Source organism: Vulpes vulpes, chromosome 11 (assembly GCF_048418805.1).
Source record: "Vulpes vulpes isolate BD-2025 chromosome 11, VulVul3, whole genome shotgun sequence".
In the NCBI taxonomy this organism is placed as follows: domain Eukaryota; kingdom Metazoa; phylum Chordata; class Mammalia; order Carnivora; family Canidae; genus Vulpes; species Vulpes vulpes.
In genome coordinates, this window is record NC_132790.1 from 77,141,751 (window position 1) to 77,154,627 (window position 12,877).

General features: G+C 43.6%; 1 protein-coding gene across 3 annotated transcripts in view; it reads right to left on the reverse strand.

The window, feature by feature from the left end:
* Positions 1 to 683: 683 nt before the first annotated feature.
* The window catches only part of GALNT15 (polypeptide N-acetylgalactosaminyltransferase 15), a 48,728-nt gene continuing 36,534 nt past the window's right edge, over positions 684 to 12,877 (reverse strand). For all 3 annotated transcript variants that reach the window (XM_026006450.2, XM_072726799.1, XM_072726800.1), the window contains 4 exons: positions 10,384 to 10,515; positions 9,912 to 10,016; positions 5,466 to 5,609; positions 684 to 2,722 (listed from right to left, as the gene is read on the reverse strand). In XM_026006450.2, coding sequence (XP_025862235.1) covers positions 2,576 to 2,722; positions 5,466 to 5,609; positions 9,912 to 10,016; positions 10,384 to 10,515 — 528 coding nt within the window. In that variant the 3' untranslated portion in view covers positions 684 to 2,575. The remainder of the gene's footprint in view (positions 2,723 to 5,465; positions 5,610 to 9,911; positions 10,017 to 10,383; positions 10,516 to 12,877) is intronic.

Genomic DNA, 12,877 nt, shown 5'->3' on the forward strand with positions numbered 1-12,877 from the left:
CACAGACCAGCATCAGCATCCCCTGGGAGCTCATTAGGAATGCGGAATCTCGGGCCCCACCCCAGACCTACCAAATCAGAGTCTGTATCTTAACACAATCCCCATATGATTTGTGATCACAGTGAAATTTGAGGAGCATTGGATTAAACGATAGTATTATGGGATGTCTCACAGGCTCTGAGGACAGGGGTCTAGCAAGACCTCAAGAACAAACTAGAACCAGCAACCTGAATACTAACAAGGTATCCCATCTATCTACTCCTGAACAATAAAGTCCAGTCAGGAGCTTGCACTCCTGAAAACAACAAGGTTCAATCACAAAAGTGGAGATCACACTCTTGGAAATAAAATCTTTCAATTGCCAGGTTTCTCTACTTTTAAAATGATCATTATGGACAAAATTAAAGCAGAGTCCATAGAGAACAGAAATTTGAACACTTGATTACACTATGAGGAGAAGGTTGAATTTCTTTTAGAACTAAATGGAGACATCTGTTTTGTTTAAATTAAGGATCTGTAAGTACCAGCTAGGGACAGAGTTGACAGCCATTTCTACAATAAAGTAATAAATCATGGGGATGGTTAAGGAAGCAAGGAACCCCACATTCTTGCTTTGTTAAACCAATTAAGCAATAAGCCATCTGGGTCCTTTTGTTAATTACTGTCAAACACAACTTACACAATTGAATTCAGCCTTTTATTTAATTATATTAATTTATTCCAGCAACTTCAAACACTCACAATGCCAATAATTAAGTTTACTTAAAAAAATAGAGGTCTTGTTTAATTTTTAGTTTGCAACTATTAATACCATTTACAAGGTTGCCATCTGAGAATTTTTAGCTCCATCTCAGCCTCAGGATGTTAGGAGAATTTGTTTTAAATATAGAATGTCTGAAGGAAGCAGACAGTGGCTAAAATCTCTTCTCTCAATGGGCTGATGAGTCTATCGAGATCAGCACTATCCAATAGAACTATTTGCAGTGATAGAATGTTCTGTATCTGTGCTCTCCAATACAGTAGCCACTAGGCACAAGCAGCTATTAAGCACTAGAAATGTGACCAGTACAACTGAGAAACTGAGTTTTAATTTTTATTAAAAATTAACATTTAATTTAACATTTAAATAGCCACATGTGGCTAATAGCTACTGTAGACAGCACAGGTCTGGAGTGTATTCTGAGGAAGGAAAAATGCAGTGGGCTATTGACTTAAGCTGATGGAAAAAGAATACATAATTATGATAGGCATTGCTTAGAAACCCTCACTTCCTACCTAGTTTTTCTTATTTGAAACACTCTAAATTATGAGACAGCCCAGAGGAGATAATAATATCTTTGAAAGGAGGTTTCTAAGCTGACCGTGTAGAGATCAAACTCCACTTAGAGGAGAAATAGGGGGATAAATGGTGTCTTCTTAACAGTATAATCAACTTCACTCAACAGCTCCCTATGGCCAAACTAGGTAGGCCAGGTCACAGCAAGGAGAGCCCTTCAGCTCTTGCTAGCACTGGCTCTGCTCTAGCTGAGGCATGTTCCTCCCCCAGTTATGAACATTCAACCTGCAGGCACATTTGGGGATCCCAGGCTCAGAAATGGCCACATCAGCCCTAATGGGTATTGATACCCAACTCTGGTTCCTTTCATATGAGTTTTGGCTCAAGTGCAGGCATGTCCCTTCTGAGGAGGCTTGTTTCTTTATGGAGGTTGCTATTTCTGATTCAGTCAATGCAAACCCTATGACAGGGCATCAGGAGAATTTCTCAATTGTATATACTTTGTTACTGGGAATGCTCAGTCCAAGCTGACCCTTCCAATACCAATGATTAAAGAGAAATACATTGCATGAGATTCTGGTTGGGGTTAACCAAGCTAGAGAAGGGCTAGGGCAGGGAGAATGGAGGTAGAAAGTATGGAGGAAATTCTCATTTACATGAAAACATCCTATTCCAGGTCTGCTGACTTTCCAGCTAAGCTGAGCTGGAGAATTGGGTCAAAGCTCTTCCATCTTCTTTTCAACTCTACTCTTCCTCAGTGGCCTCCCTTTCTTCTTCTGAGCTATGGCTCAGCCAGTGAACATGGAATTTGTCCTAATGAGCTTAATCCAAAGTTTTTGGGATGTCAGGCCATTATATCCTCTTCACACTTGAATTTTCATGGTTGGCTACACAGAGGATCCAAGGTAAGGCCATTTGCAAAAGATTTATCTATTAGATTTATGTATCATTGGAGATGTTGCCAGAGACTGCCCATGCCTCTTTCTTTTGTCAGAGATAAAAAGCAATTATCAAGTGCTCAATGGGAAAAAAACCCCTAATCTTCCATACTATGTAATGACCATCTACCAGTGATGAAGACAATGAGCAATGAATTTTTTTTCCTTTTTCTAAAACAGCCAGCAGTCAATGCAATAAGGTGTAAGAAGCAAAGACTTTCTATATTCATTCATGGAGCTTTCTTTTCTACTGTCACCAGAAGCACAAACACAAAAGGGTCTGCTTCATGAAATAAACATGCTCTTTCAGTTCTCTGGGGGCTGAACTGTGATGACTAAACTTCTGTTTTCCCTTTGACAGTCACCGTTCATCCACAGTGTTGACATTGTCAAATCGCCACAGCTGGCTGGCTTTTCCATCACACTGGTGCAAATACAAATCTTTACTGTTTTCCTGCACCACAGCTTCCATGCATTTTCCAGAAAGAATGTGGACAATCATTCCATTCTGAAAAGAGAAAAAAAAAAAAAGGAAAAGAAAAGAAAACCAGTCAATTCTCTACAATCAGTCAACAAAGAAGGATATTTCTAAGCTTTGTGTTCATTATTATAAGAATTATAGAGGTGGTCTGGGGATCCCTGGGTGGCGCAGCAGTTTGGCGCCTGCCTTTGGCCCAGGGCGCGATCCTGCAGACCCCGGATCAAATCCCATGTCGGGCTCCCGGTGCATGGAGCCTGCTTCTCCCTCTGCCTACGTCTCTGCCTCTCTCTCTCTCTCTCTGTGTGTGACTATCATAAATAAATAAAAATTAAAAAAAAAAACTTAGAGGTGGTCTGAACTGGCTGATAGGAACTGTAGTATGTTGGCTAATATAAAGTATAATTTAGGGATGCTTGGGTGGCTCAGCAGTTGAGCGTCTGCCTTCGGCTCAGGGCATGATCCTGGAGTTCTGTGATCAAGTCTCACATCTGGCTCCTTTGCATGGAGCCTGATTTTCCCTCTGCCTATGTCTCTGCCTCTCTCTTTCTGTGTCTCTCATGAATAAATAAAAAGAATAATAAAAAGATTTTAAGAATCTTTAAAAATATAAAGATTTTTATATTTAAATCTTTAAAAATATAAAGTATAATTTAGGTAGCCCTAAAAATAAATATTATTTGGAAGCTTGAGGTCATTAATTAAATTGTCTTTGTTGAGATTGTATAATTGTGCCAATTCTTAGAGAGTTGTGGTTAGTAGCATGCCAGTGTACAGAGCATGTTCAGTCTTTATACCATATTGGAGACATTCACTGTTATCCTTGTCTTGCATATTTTTGCTTTCGAAAATATTTTAATCTGGTCTCTGCCCACTCTGGATCCTGCAATTTAGTACTGCTGCCACCGGGTTGCAGTAGAAAGTGAAAGCTCAAGGATATATAAAGTGCCTAAGTCAGTCATGTTTGAAGGATGATAGCCGCTTCCTACTCAAAAGCAACCAGATTTAATATTGAGTCTGCCTATCCTTTTTTCCAACAAAAATTGATTTCTATTTTAAAAGGTTTTATCTGTTTATTCATGACAGACACACAGAGAGAGGCAGAGACATAGACAGAGGGAGAAGCAGGCTACCTGCAGGGAGCCCAATGTGGGACTTGATCCCCAGACCCCAAGATCACACCCTGAGCCAAAGGCAGATGCTCAACCACTGAGCCACCCAGGTGCCCCCCAAAATTTATTTCTTTGTGAAAAGTTAAACATTTAGACCAACAATGCTGATAATGTCCATTTGGTTTTTTTTTTTTTTGAGTTATAATTCACACACCATAATATTCACTGTTTTATAGAATACACCTTGATGGCTTTTAGTATACTCACAGATTCCATGCAACCCTCACTGTAAAAAGAAACCCACCATCCATTAATAATCATTTCCTGTCTCTCCCTCCTTCTAGCTCCTGGAAATCACTAATTTGGTTTCCATATTAATGGATTTGTCTATTCCAGACATTTCCTATAAGTGAAGTCATATAATATATGACCTTTTGTGATTGACTTCTTTCTCTTTGCGTAGTGAAATAGTACCTAATTTCTTTTTTCTTTTCATTGCAGTAAAAACAAATTACATAAAAGTAACCATCTTAACCATTTTTAAGGGTAGTTATGTAGTATTAAATATGTTCACATTGTTGTGAAACACATATTCAGAACTTTTTCATCTTTCAAAGTTGAAACTATACCTATTAAACAACTCTCCTCTCCCCCCAGGCCCCTGGTAACCACTATTCTATTTTCTGTTTCTATGAATTTGACTACTTTAGATACCTTCTACGGGTGGAATCATATCGTATTTGTCCTTTTCTGATACATTTATTTCACTTAGTGTGATGTCCTCCAGGTTCATCCATGTTGTAACTTGTGACAGAATTTTTCCTCTCCTTTTAGGGGAATAGTATTACATTATATACATATGAATATATAGGTATTTATAAATAAATAGTATTCCATTTATTTATTTATGTGGAATACTATACCACATCTTGTTTATCCATTCATCCATCACTGAATGCTTGGGTTGCTTCTACCTTTTGGCTATTGTAAATAGTGCTACTATGAACAATACTTCACTCCTTTTCATGGCTAAACAATAATACTTTTTTAAAGTCTTAGTTTTTAGTATATGTGCTGCCGAAGCAAGCACAAAGTCTTAGTTTTTAAAGCCTGAAATACACTGGGTGTATCTTACTAATCTTTTACTTATTATTTTAAAATGCTCTTTTTAAAGCATTTCTTATACATAGGACTTGAGTTGAATGGTCCTTTGTGACCATTCATAATGGACCTTAACTTGGTTTCCAAGATGTCTTTGAGCATGTGTGGGCCTGAGTCTTAGATCCACTTATCACCAAGTAGAGAAGGAAGGGCCTTTCTATTGCTCCTAAAACCACATCACTGAGGTATTTGGCTGCTTCTATAACATACTCCATGGTCTTGCTGGTGACCTGAGCTAATAAATTTCAAAAAGGGACTGTCTCCTCTCTCTTCCATGATCATAGTCAGAGATTTACAAAGACATGGCAAATTAGTCTTCAAGAGGCTGTTGGTCCAACTTTGCTACAAGGTTGGCTTTATTCCTCCTGAGGCCTTAACACCAAGTCCCTAAGTTCAACAGAGGGGCACCAGCCTGTATGATAACACTTGACTCTTGGAAGACTCCAGAACACAGTCCCAGCCAGAAGCATTGCTGAACACTTCCTGAGTAGATTACTCACCTCTTGGAAGTCCCAGTGCTGTTGATGGATAGCAGGGCCTTCCTTGGTGCAGTTCTGAAGAATCACCTGCTCTTGCCTGACATCAAAGCACAGGTGCTGTGGGCTGCCATAGAGGATCTGCTTCCTGCTGGTGTGCTTCAGGTGCTGTGACAGAGGGGATGATTGTTAGCATAGCTAGAAGGAGATCTTTTCCAAAGCTAGAGATGAAGGAAGGAGAACTCAGGTCTAGGGGAATCTTTAGATCCTATTAGGGTCAGCAATACAATCTCTCATAGTCCAAGCTACACATACAATCCTAGACCAGACCCAGCCACTGAAATCGCCATGTGCCACATGCTGTTGTGTTCATGATTATACATTTTGGCATGTTTCTCCATTATTCTTTTTATTGCATCATAGGTGAGGCCATAAGGAATACCTGTGTATCGTGTGAGTGCACTGCCTGAAGAGCAGATGGGGGACACTCTTGAGGCCCAAGGTTATCTCTTTCTGGAGAGATCTAACCTGGCCTGTAACTAATTCTCCTGCTGTCTGTTGCATCTGCCGACTCTCACTCATGGTCATTTTTAGCTCCCATGTTTTGTAGTGTTGGATTGTGCATATCTTTGCAGAGGGGCTTTAGCTGTAGGAAGCCTGTGTAGCCTGGCTGGAGAGTACCTTCTGATAAAACCATTTTCTGTTTCTGCCAGGTACAGCTTGAATGAATTTTTATATTAATTTTGTGGCTGGGAGACAGAGTTGGGTTCATGGGTGTGCGACCTGTGCATTCATGTGAGGCCTCATGCCTAGAAGGGCTTAGTGTTTTTGGTTTAATATACTTAGTTTAATGCTCTATTGTCACTACCTTGAAATTTTTAATAATTATTGAATGATGGGCCCCACATTTTCATTTCGTTCTGGGCCTCACGAATCAGGTAGCCATTCCTACTACCATACATATATTTGAACCCGAAACCCATATTAGGTGCAGGCTGGTGGTTAAAATTTTTTTTTTTTAAAGTAACTTTCTCTATACAAAGACCCTGTGGAGACAGACAAGCTTCCTTTTCATCTTCCTGTGGGAGTGGGTGGATTTTTCTAGTCAAACTTTTCACAGATGTGTTACTCTTTGAAACTCAAAGTTGGCTTTCTATGATATCTCATTTCCAGCTTCTCATCTGTCACAGGCTGGAGTTAGGCTCTCATTAACTACTCCTGCCTGTAACTAATGCCTCTGGATTCCCCTGGCTCCCTCACCTCAGGCAGGATAGATTGGCCCATGCCCTATGGCTCTATTTTCAGCTGCCTCTTGATTTTTGGGCCCTGGAGATTTCCCTTTGTTACAAATTCAGTTAGTTTTGTGTTTCTTCTTAATTTTTATATGGCATATATAGGTGCTTTTATGAGAAGGGCTTTCGACTTAGCTAGTTCATGATTTTGCTACATGTAGAAATCCTTGCTAATCTTCTCCTTCCCAATAAGATTCAGAAAACCCACCAACACTAACATTCTGTTTGCATGCAGGAGACGGGATTATTGCCAGCTGCAGAGGAGGAAACCAAGACTTGGAGGGGTTAAGAAGGCTTCTGATATCATACAGTTAGAAAATGGTGAGTTGTTTCTACCACCTTACACGGCTTCCTCACTTAGCACTTTATCTCTCTGTCCCCCTCCCCTGTGCCAGGTGTGAATGCCTTTTGGTGTGTTCTGGAACACTGGTTAAGGGCCAAGCCAAAAGAGGCCACGTGCATCCTGAGCACCTGCTTCCCCACAGGCCCTCCAGATGCAGGCTTTCCCCCAGGGATCCCGGGGGAGCCTGGCCTCACGGGTCCTCCCTGCAGGGCTGGAATCCAGACCCTCCAAGACATGTTCTGGCATTTGCCCCCAGGCTCTTGGGGCCTCACCTCACTTGTTGGAGCAATATCTCCAGCAACTTGTACTTTGTTGTTTGTTTTCAATAGAGGCCTTAATGCAAATCCTTGTCATAGGCCAAAAGAGATTTGGGGACAGACTAGTCTTTCTAGGTTCATCCAAGTCCTGAAAACCCTCAGCATCACTGAGGCTTCCACCATCTTGGGAGTTATTTCGTGATGGAAATTTTAAAGAGAAGCTATACCCTAAGATACAAAGAGACCTTCCTGATAACCAAGAGGCCTACAGGATGCTACACCTTCCCCTGACTCAGTAACCTTCTTCTTTCCTCAGACAATAGAGGGCATGAAGTTTACCAATCATTGGGGTACTGAAGGAAGAGACATGGTTCTACCCTTCGACTCTTTCTTTTAGCTTCTGGAAATTATAACCCAGGGGTTTTAGAGCCCCATGGACCAGAGAGAGCTTCAAGGGATCTATGAACCCTGGGAATTGTTAAAATTTTGTGCAGATGCACTTTTTTCTGGGGAAGAGTCCTTAGAATTCATCACCTTCTTAAAGGAACTGTGTGACCTGTGATGGTGTCTGCTAGTCTGACCTCTGAGCTTTCAAGCCCCACCCCTTCACCTTATCCCTTTGCTCCACCTCTGGGCAAGCTCATAAGAAAGCCCTGTGCTTTATTCAATGGTGTTGGCAGAAAGTTCAAACCAGGTATGCCCAGCCAGAGTTTGGGTACCCTCACCTGGCCCGCCCCCCGACCACATAAGAGCCAAAGCCAGTTGTCTCTTGCTGTCTCAACCCAGTTGCTGGCCTACCTGGGAGCCTGCCCAGCTCTCCCCCAGAAAGTCTCATAGCATGAATAATGATGCTTTCCATTGTTTCATTGCATGTGTGAAGTCATGAGTCTCCATATCTGAACCAAATTTGGGGTCAAGGGTTGATCACGTGTCCCACAGGGCAACCACAAGATATAACCTAAAAAAGGTTAAGAACCATGGGCAGGGAACAAACAAGCCACTAGACTGACCCATCCTTACTAGGCCTACATTTTCATCAGGTGTCACCTGGATTTCTCAGCGCTGATTTCAGATTGTCTGTCCCATGGTGAGCTACTGCTATCTGAGAATGGGAACTCTGGCTCAGGGAGCAGCCTCTCCCTGTGGTCAGGGTGCCTGCCGAGCATATTCAGCATCTCTCTTCAACTGCCCTTTGGGCAGCCCCATCCTTGTTGGGTCCAGATAGGTCCAGCCGCATTGCAGAGTGGGGCCTCAGGGAAAACTGTGTGATTTGTCTTTATTGCTGCCTCTTGGTCCCTCCCTGAGCAAGTCATCAGAGCACTGTAACCTGGGGAGTGGCCCCACCAGCCCTGGCATCCCAGAAGAGCTTATGTGCTATTCCCCTCTGCTCTGAAGGGGTGTTTGTTCTCTCTGCTTTGCTTCTGACCGTGGAGTGAAAGGCTTCCTCCCTGTGGGAGGAATTTCACAGACCAAATTGCTCTGTGCATGGGAAATGTTCTGAATGAGGCCAATGCTCTGCAGCTTGGAGCCAATGACTCCATCTGTGTGGGAGCCCTCCTCTGGCAAGCGGAGCAGATGGTCATCTGAGGCCACAAGGCCTGTCTGCTCCCAATCCAGCCCTCCTCTTATGCTTCACATAGACCACAAAAACGTGTGTGTGCAGAGACACCCACACAGACAAACAGAAGCACACACGCCAGGCTCCTGTGGTGCCCTATTGATTCCCCTTTGTGAACTCTGGCTCCCTTAGAGCCACATTAAATTCCTGAAAGCCACACCACATTTGCTTGCGAGGCCTCAGAGTCAGAGAACTGAGACAAGACTGCAGCCATGAGTTGTAGGTTTGAGACTCCACTGCAAGTGGGGAACACTTTCTGGGCTCGCCTTGCCTCCTCAGTGCTTCTGTGTCTACGGTGCCCACTTGCGTGACCCTCCCTCCCGTCTCTGGTTCTAGCTGGCCGACGATCTCTGGCTGGTCCAGATGTTTCAAGTGGTGGCCTGGCGGAAATGTGAGTGCCCACATGGTGGTCTTCTCTGATTTTGGATGATAGATTTTTAATTTAAGTAGGGAGATTTTCCATAAACTCTGGATTTCAAACATCTTTCAAAACTTGGGGGTGATCTCATAATATTGGGCCCACTTTCATACAAAAGAGAAAGCATTGCTGAGGCTGGGGAATGGTGCTGCTGCCCTTTCAGATGGGCACATGTTCTGCAGACACTCCTCAGTCTCCACCCAGCTCACTATGCTCTCTTTCTTTCCCTGCCTCACCCTGGGCATATATGACCTTGCAATCCCTGGGCTAGTCACTCTCTGAGCCTTAGTTTCCTCACCCGTTAGATGAATGGCCAGATACTCTCCATTTCCCCCAGGCTTGGATAATTGTATTCTCTGATGATGGTCCATGTCTGTGCTTGTGCCTGAGGGTGGGGTAGGCAGAGCTGGGATGGGTCACTGGAGTAGGGGACACAGGACTACTGAAAGGAGATGTCCTTAAAGGGAAACGAGGAGCATCCCAGGAAAGACCACCCTCAGGTCTTCCCCGGCTGTTGAATGCTGAGAACTCTGACTACCTACCTGTTGCTGCCGGCTGTCACTGCAAGGAGCTAGCATCATGGCACAGCCCGGGAAGTCCCCTTCCGCCTGGCAGTCTGCACAGAGGCCAAGTCCGGTATTGTGGAGCTGGAAGTGGACACCCATGCAGATATGAACCCCCCTGTCAACTGTAAAGACACCTGCTGTCCAGTGCCATTCCTGCAGTATAGCTCAAGGTACCAGGTTCAGACCACAGAAATAAGCAAGGTCAAGCTGAAAGCTTTAACTCCCAGGGACAGGAAGCAGGCCACACTTGTCATGATGAAGGGCCCTGAAACAGGCTTTGCAGCAATCCAGTCACCTCCCTCCAGGTAGGCATGAAAGCCTCTGAGGCCCCAATGAGCTGGGGACAGTGTGGCTAGGATCATGGTCAAACATCTGAACATCCATCCAGTTCCTGTCTTGGGAAGCTGCCCCCACCCTTCCTCCTCATCTTCCCTGGGTCATGCCTTGCCTTTCCAGAGAACCTCAGCCTGCACTCAGACGGGTACAGCTCAGGGTAGATGTTGGCCAGAAACCAGTGGAACATCCGACACCCCAGCCTTCTTTGCAGCTGCAGACGTTCTGTGCAATCTGGCTTCTCGGCCTGGGGCGGGAGAAAGACACAGGTAGGGAGACAGGTGAAGGCTGCTGTTCACCACCATTCACATTTGGGGAGGGACAGAGGTGGCTGGGAAGAAGCTGCAGGAATGGGACTCAGACAGGGGACCAAAGCCATAGTTCCCCAGGGCTGCAGACAGGAGGGAAGGTCATGTGTTGGGGGAAGAGGTCTGAAGAGGACAGAATAGGATGGATCCTCCGTATAGAGAGCTGTGGAACCAGTAATGTGGTTGTGAGGTCACTCCTTCCCCAAAATCCTTCATTTTTTCAGTTGACAGAGACCATTATATCTGTGCTTTAAGGACTTCCCTGTGAAAGCCAGTGAAGCAGTGGGGCTTTGCATCTAGGCAGGTGAGGTGCAGCACTATAATGAGCCTTATGGAGGCAGGAATTGACCCAAAGGCCACTGAGATTAAATAAGCTGGGAAATTGTGGGTGGGGTGGGGACAAGGCAAGTTTACTCCTCTTCTCCTCTAAGTGCCCAACCTCCTCCATTAATGAATCATTCCTTTGGGCTATGCTATCCCCTTTCTTTGAAATTTTCCTTTATAATACAGTTGTCCTGGGATGGATATCAGGTAAGTCCTTAACACTTTAGTATAAATTTATGTATTTGGCTGTATTGATAAGATGTAAGGAAACCTACATATACATTTGCTACTAAATCCTGGATATCTTTAGGGAAGACAGAGGTGCTAACGAGGAGATGGAAAGATCAGAAACAAAAACAAAGAGAGAGGGGTGCCTAGATGGCTCCGTTGTTTAAGCGTCCGACTCTTGATCTCAGCTCAGGTTGTGACTTCAAGCTGAGTTGGGCTCCATGCTGGGTATGGAGCCTACTTAATAAAAGAGAAAGTGGGGTAAGGAGAGGAAAAGAGAGAGGGCTAGAATAAGAAGTCCATGTCCTCTAGGATGGCAACTAGACACTGGGTGTTATAACAGGCTGTATCAAGTGAGTTTGGTTTGATTCAGCTTTCTCCCTCTTCTACTCCTCAGATGGCAATGTTGGAGGGGTAAGGTCTGAATCTGCCATACTGAAATGCTCTCGGCATGCTTCTCAAACTGCTATCCCAAGCACCTGGCTCAGAAATGCCCAAGGAACTTGTTAAAATGCAGATTCCTAGGCCCTACACTAGAGACTATGATTCCATAGGCAGGGGCAGCACCCTGGAATCTGCATTTTAACCCTCTCTCCTGGTGAATATTATCCACAGGAACCTTGGGAACAACTTCTCTAAGTCAGGAATGTCTTATTTATTTAGCATATTTACCTAACATTAAACCAAAGAGATCTACTATTTTCCTTTAAGGAAATTAGTATAAATTTTTTGTAGTTTCTTGGCATTCAGAGTGTTCACTTGAGACTTTGCCAGCCATTCTGTAGAGTTGGACTTTGGTCCCAGAGCAGGAACGTTCCTTCATGCATATTCCATCACCTTCAGCTTTCTTGGTAATGAAACAAACTGGTACATCTAGCCAGCCCTTGTCTGACCTCAAATGAGGAAGGATGCTGACAATGAACTTGCCCTTCTGTACAACCTTGCCTGAGAGGAAAACAAAACAAAACAAAAAACAAGAGGATGACAACTCTTCCAACAGTGAAACCCCAGCCTTGTCTTTTGAGTGCCCAGAATTTCTGTATCTCAAAATCCATACGAGGATTTTGGGGTTGGGGTAAGAAAGGGGATGGAAGGATAGAAATTGTAGAGCAAAATGAGGCAGTGATATTATTAAAATCTTTTTTTTATAAATTTATTTTTTATTGGTGTTCAATTTGCCAACATATAGAATAACACCCAGTGCTCATCCCGTCAATATTATTAAAATCTTGATACTGATGTAAGCAATAGGACAGTTCCAAAACATGAATTAATAGGAATGTTTAAAGGGGTGGAAAAAAGTCTTCTCATTTACCAGTAGGAGGTGCCATTGTCTTTGTGAAAGTCAGATGAACAGATGGGGAGATTTCTGAATCAGAATAGAGCTATGCTGAGTGAAGTAAGTCAATCGGAGAAGGACAAACATTATATGTTCTCATTCATTTGGGGAATATAAATAATAGTGAAAGGGAGTATAAGGGAAGGGAGAAGAAATGTGTTGGAAATATCAGAAAGGGAGACAGAACATAAAGACTCCTAACTCTGGGAAACGAACTAGGGGTGGTGGAAGGGGAGGAGGGCGGGGGGTGGGGGTGAATGGGTGATGGGCACTGAGGGGGGCACTTGACGGGATGAGCACTGGGTGTTATTCTGTATGTTGGTAAATTGAACACCAATAAAAAATAAATTTATTAAAAAAAAAAAAAAAGAATAGAGCTCGGCCCTGCAGTGTAGGCTGGTGAGGGGCTT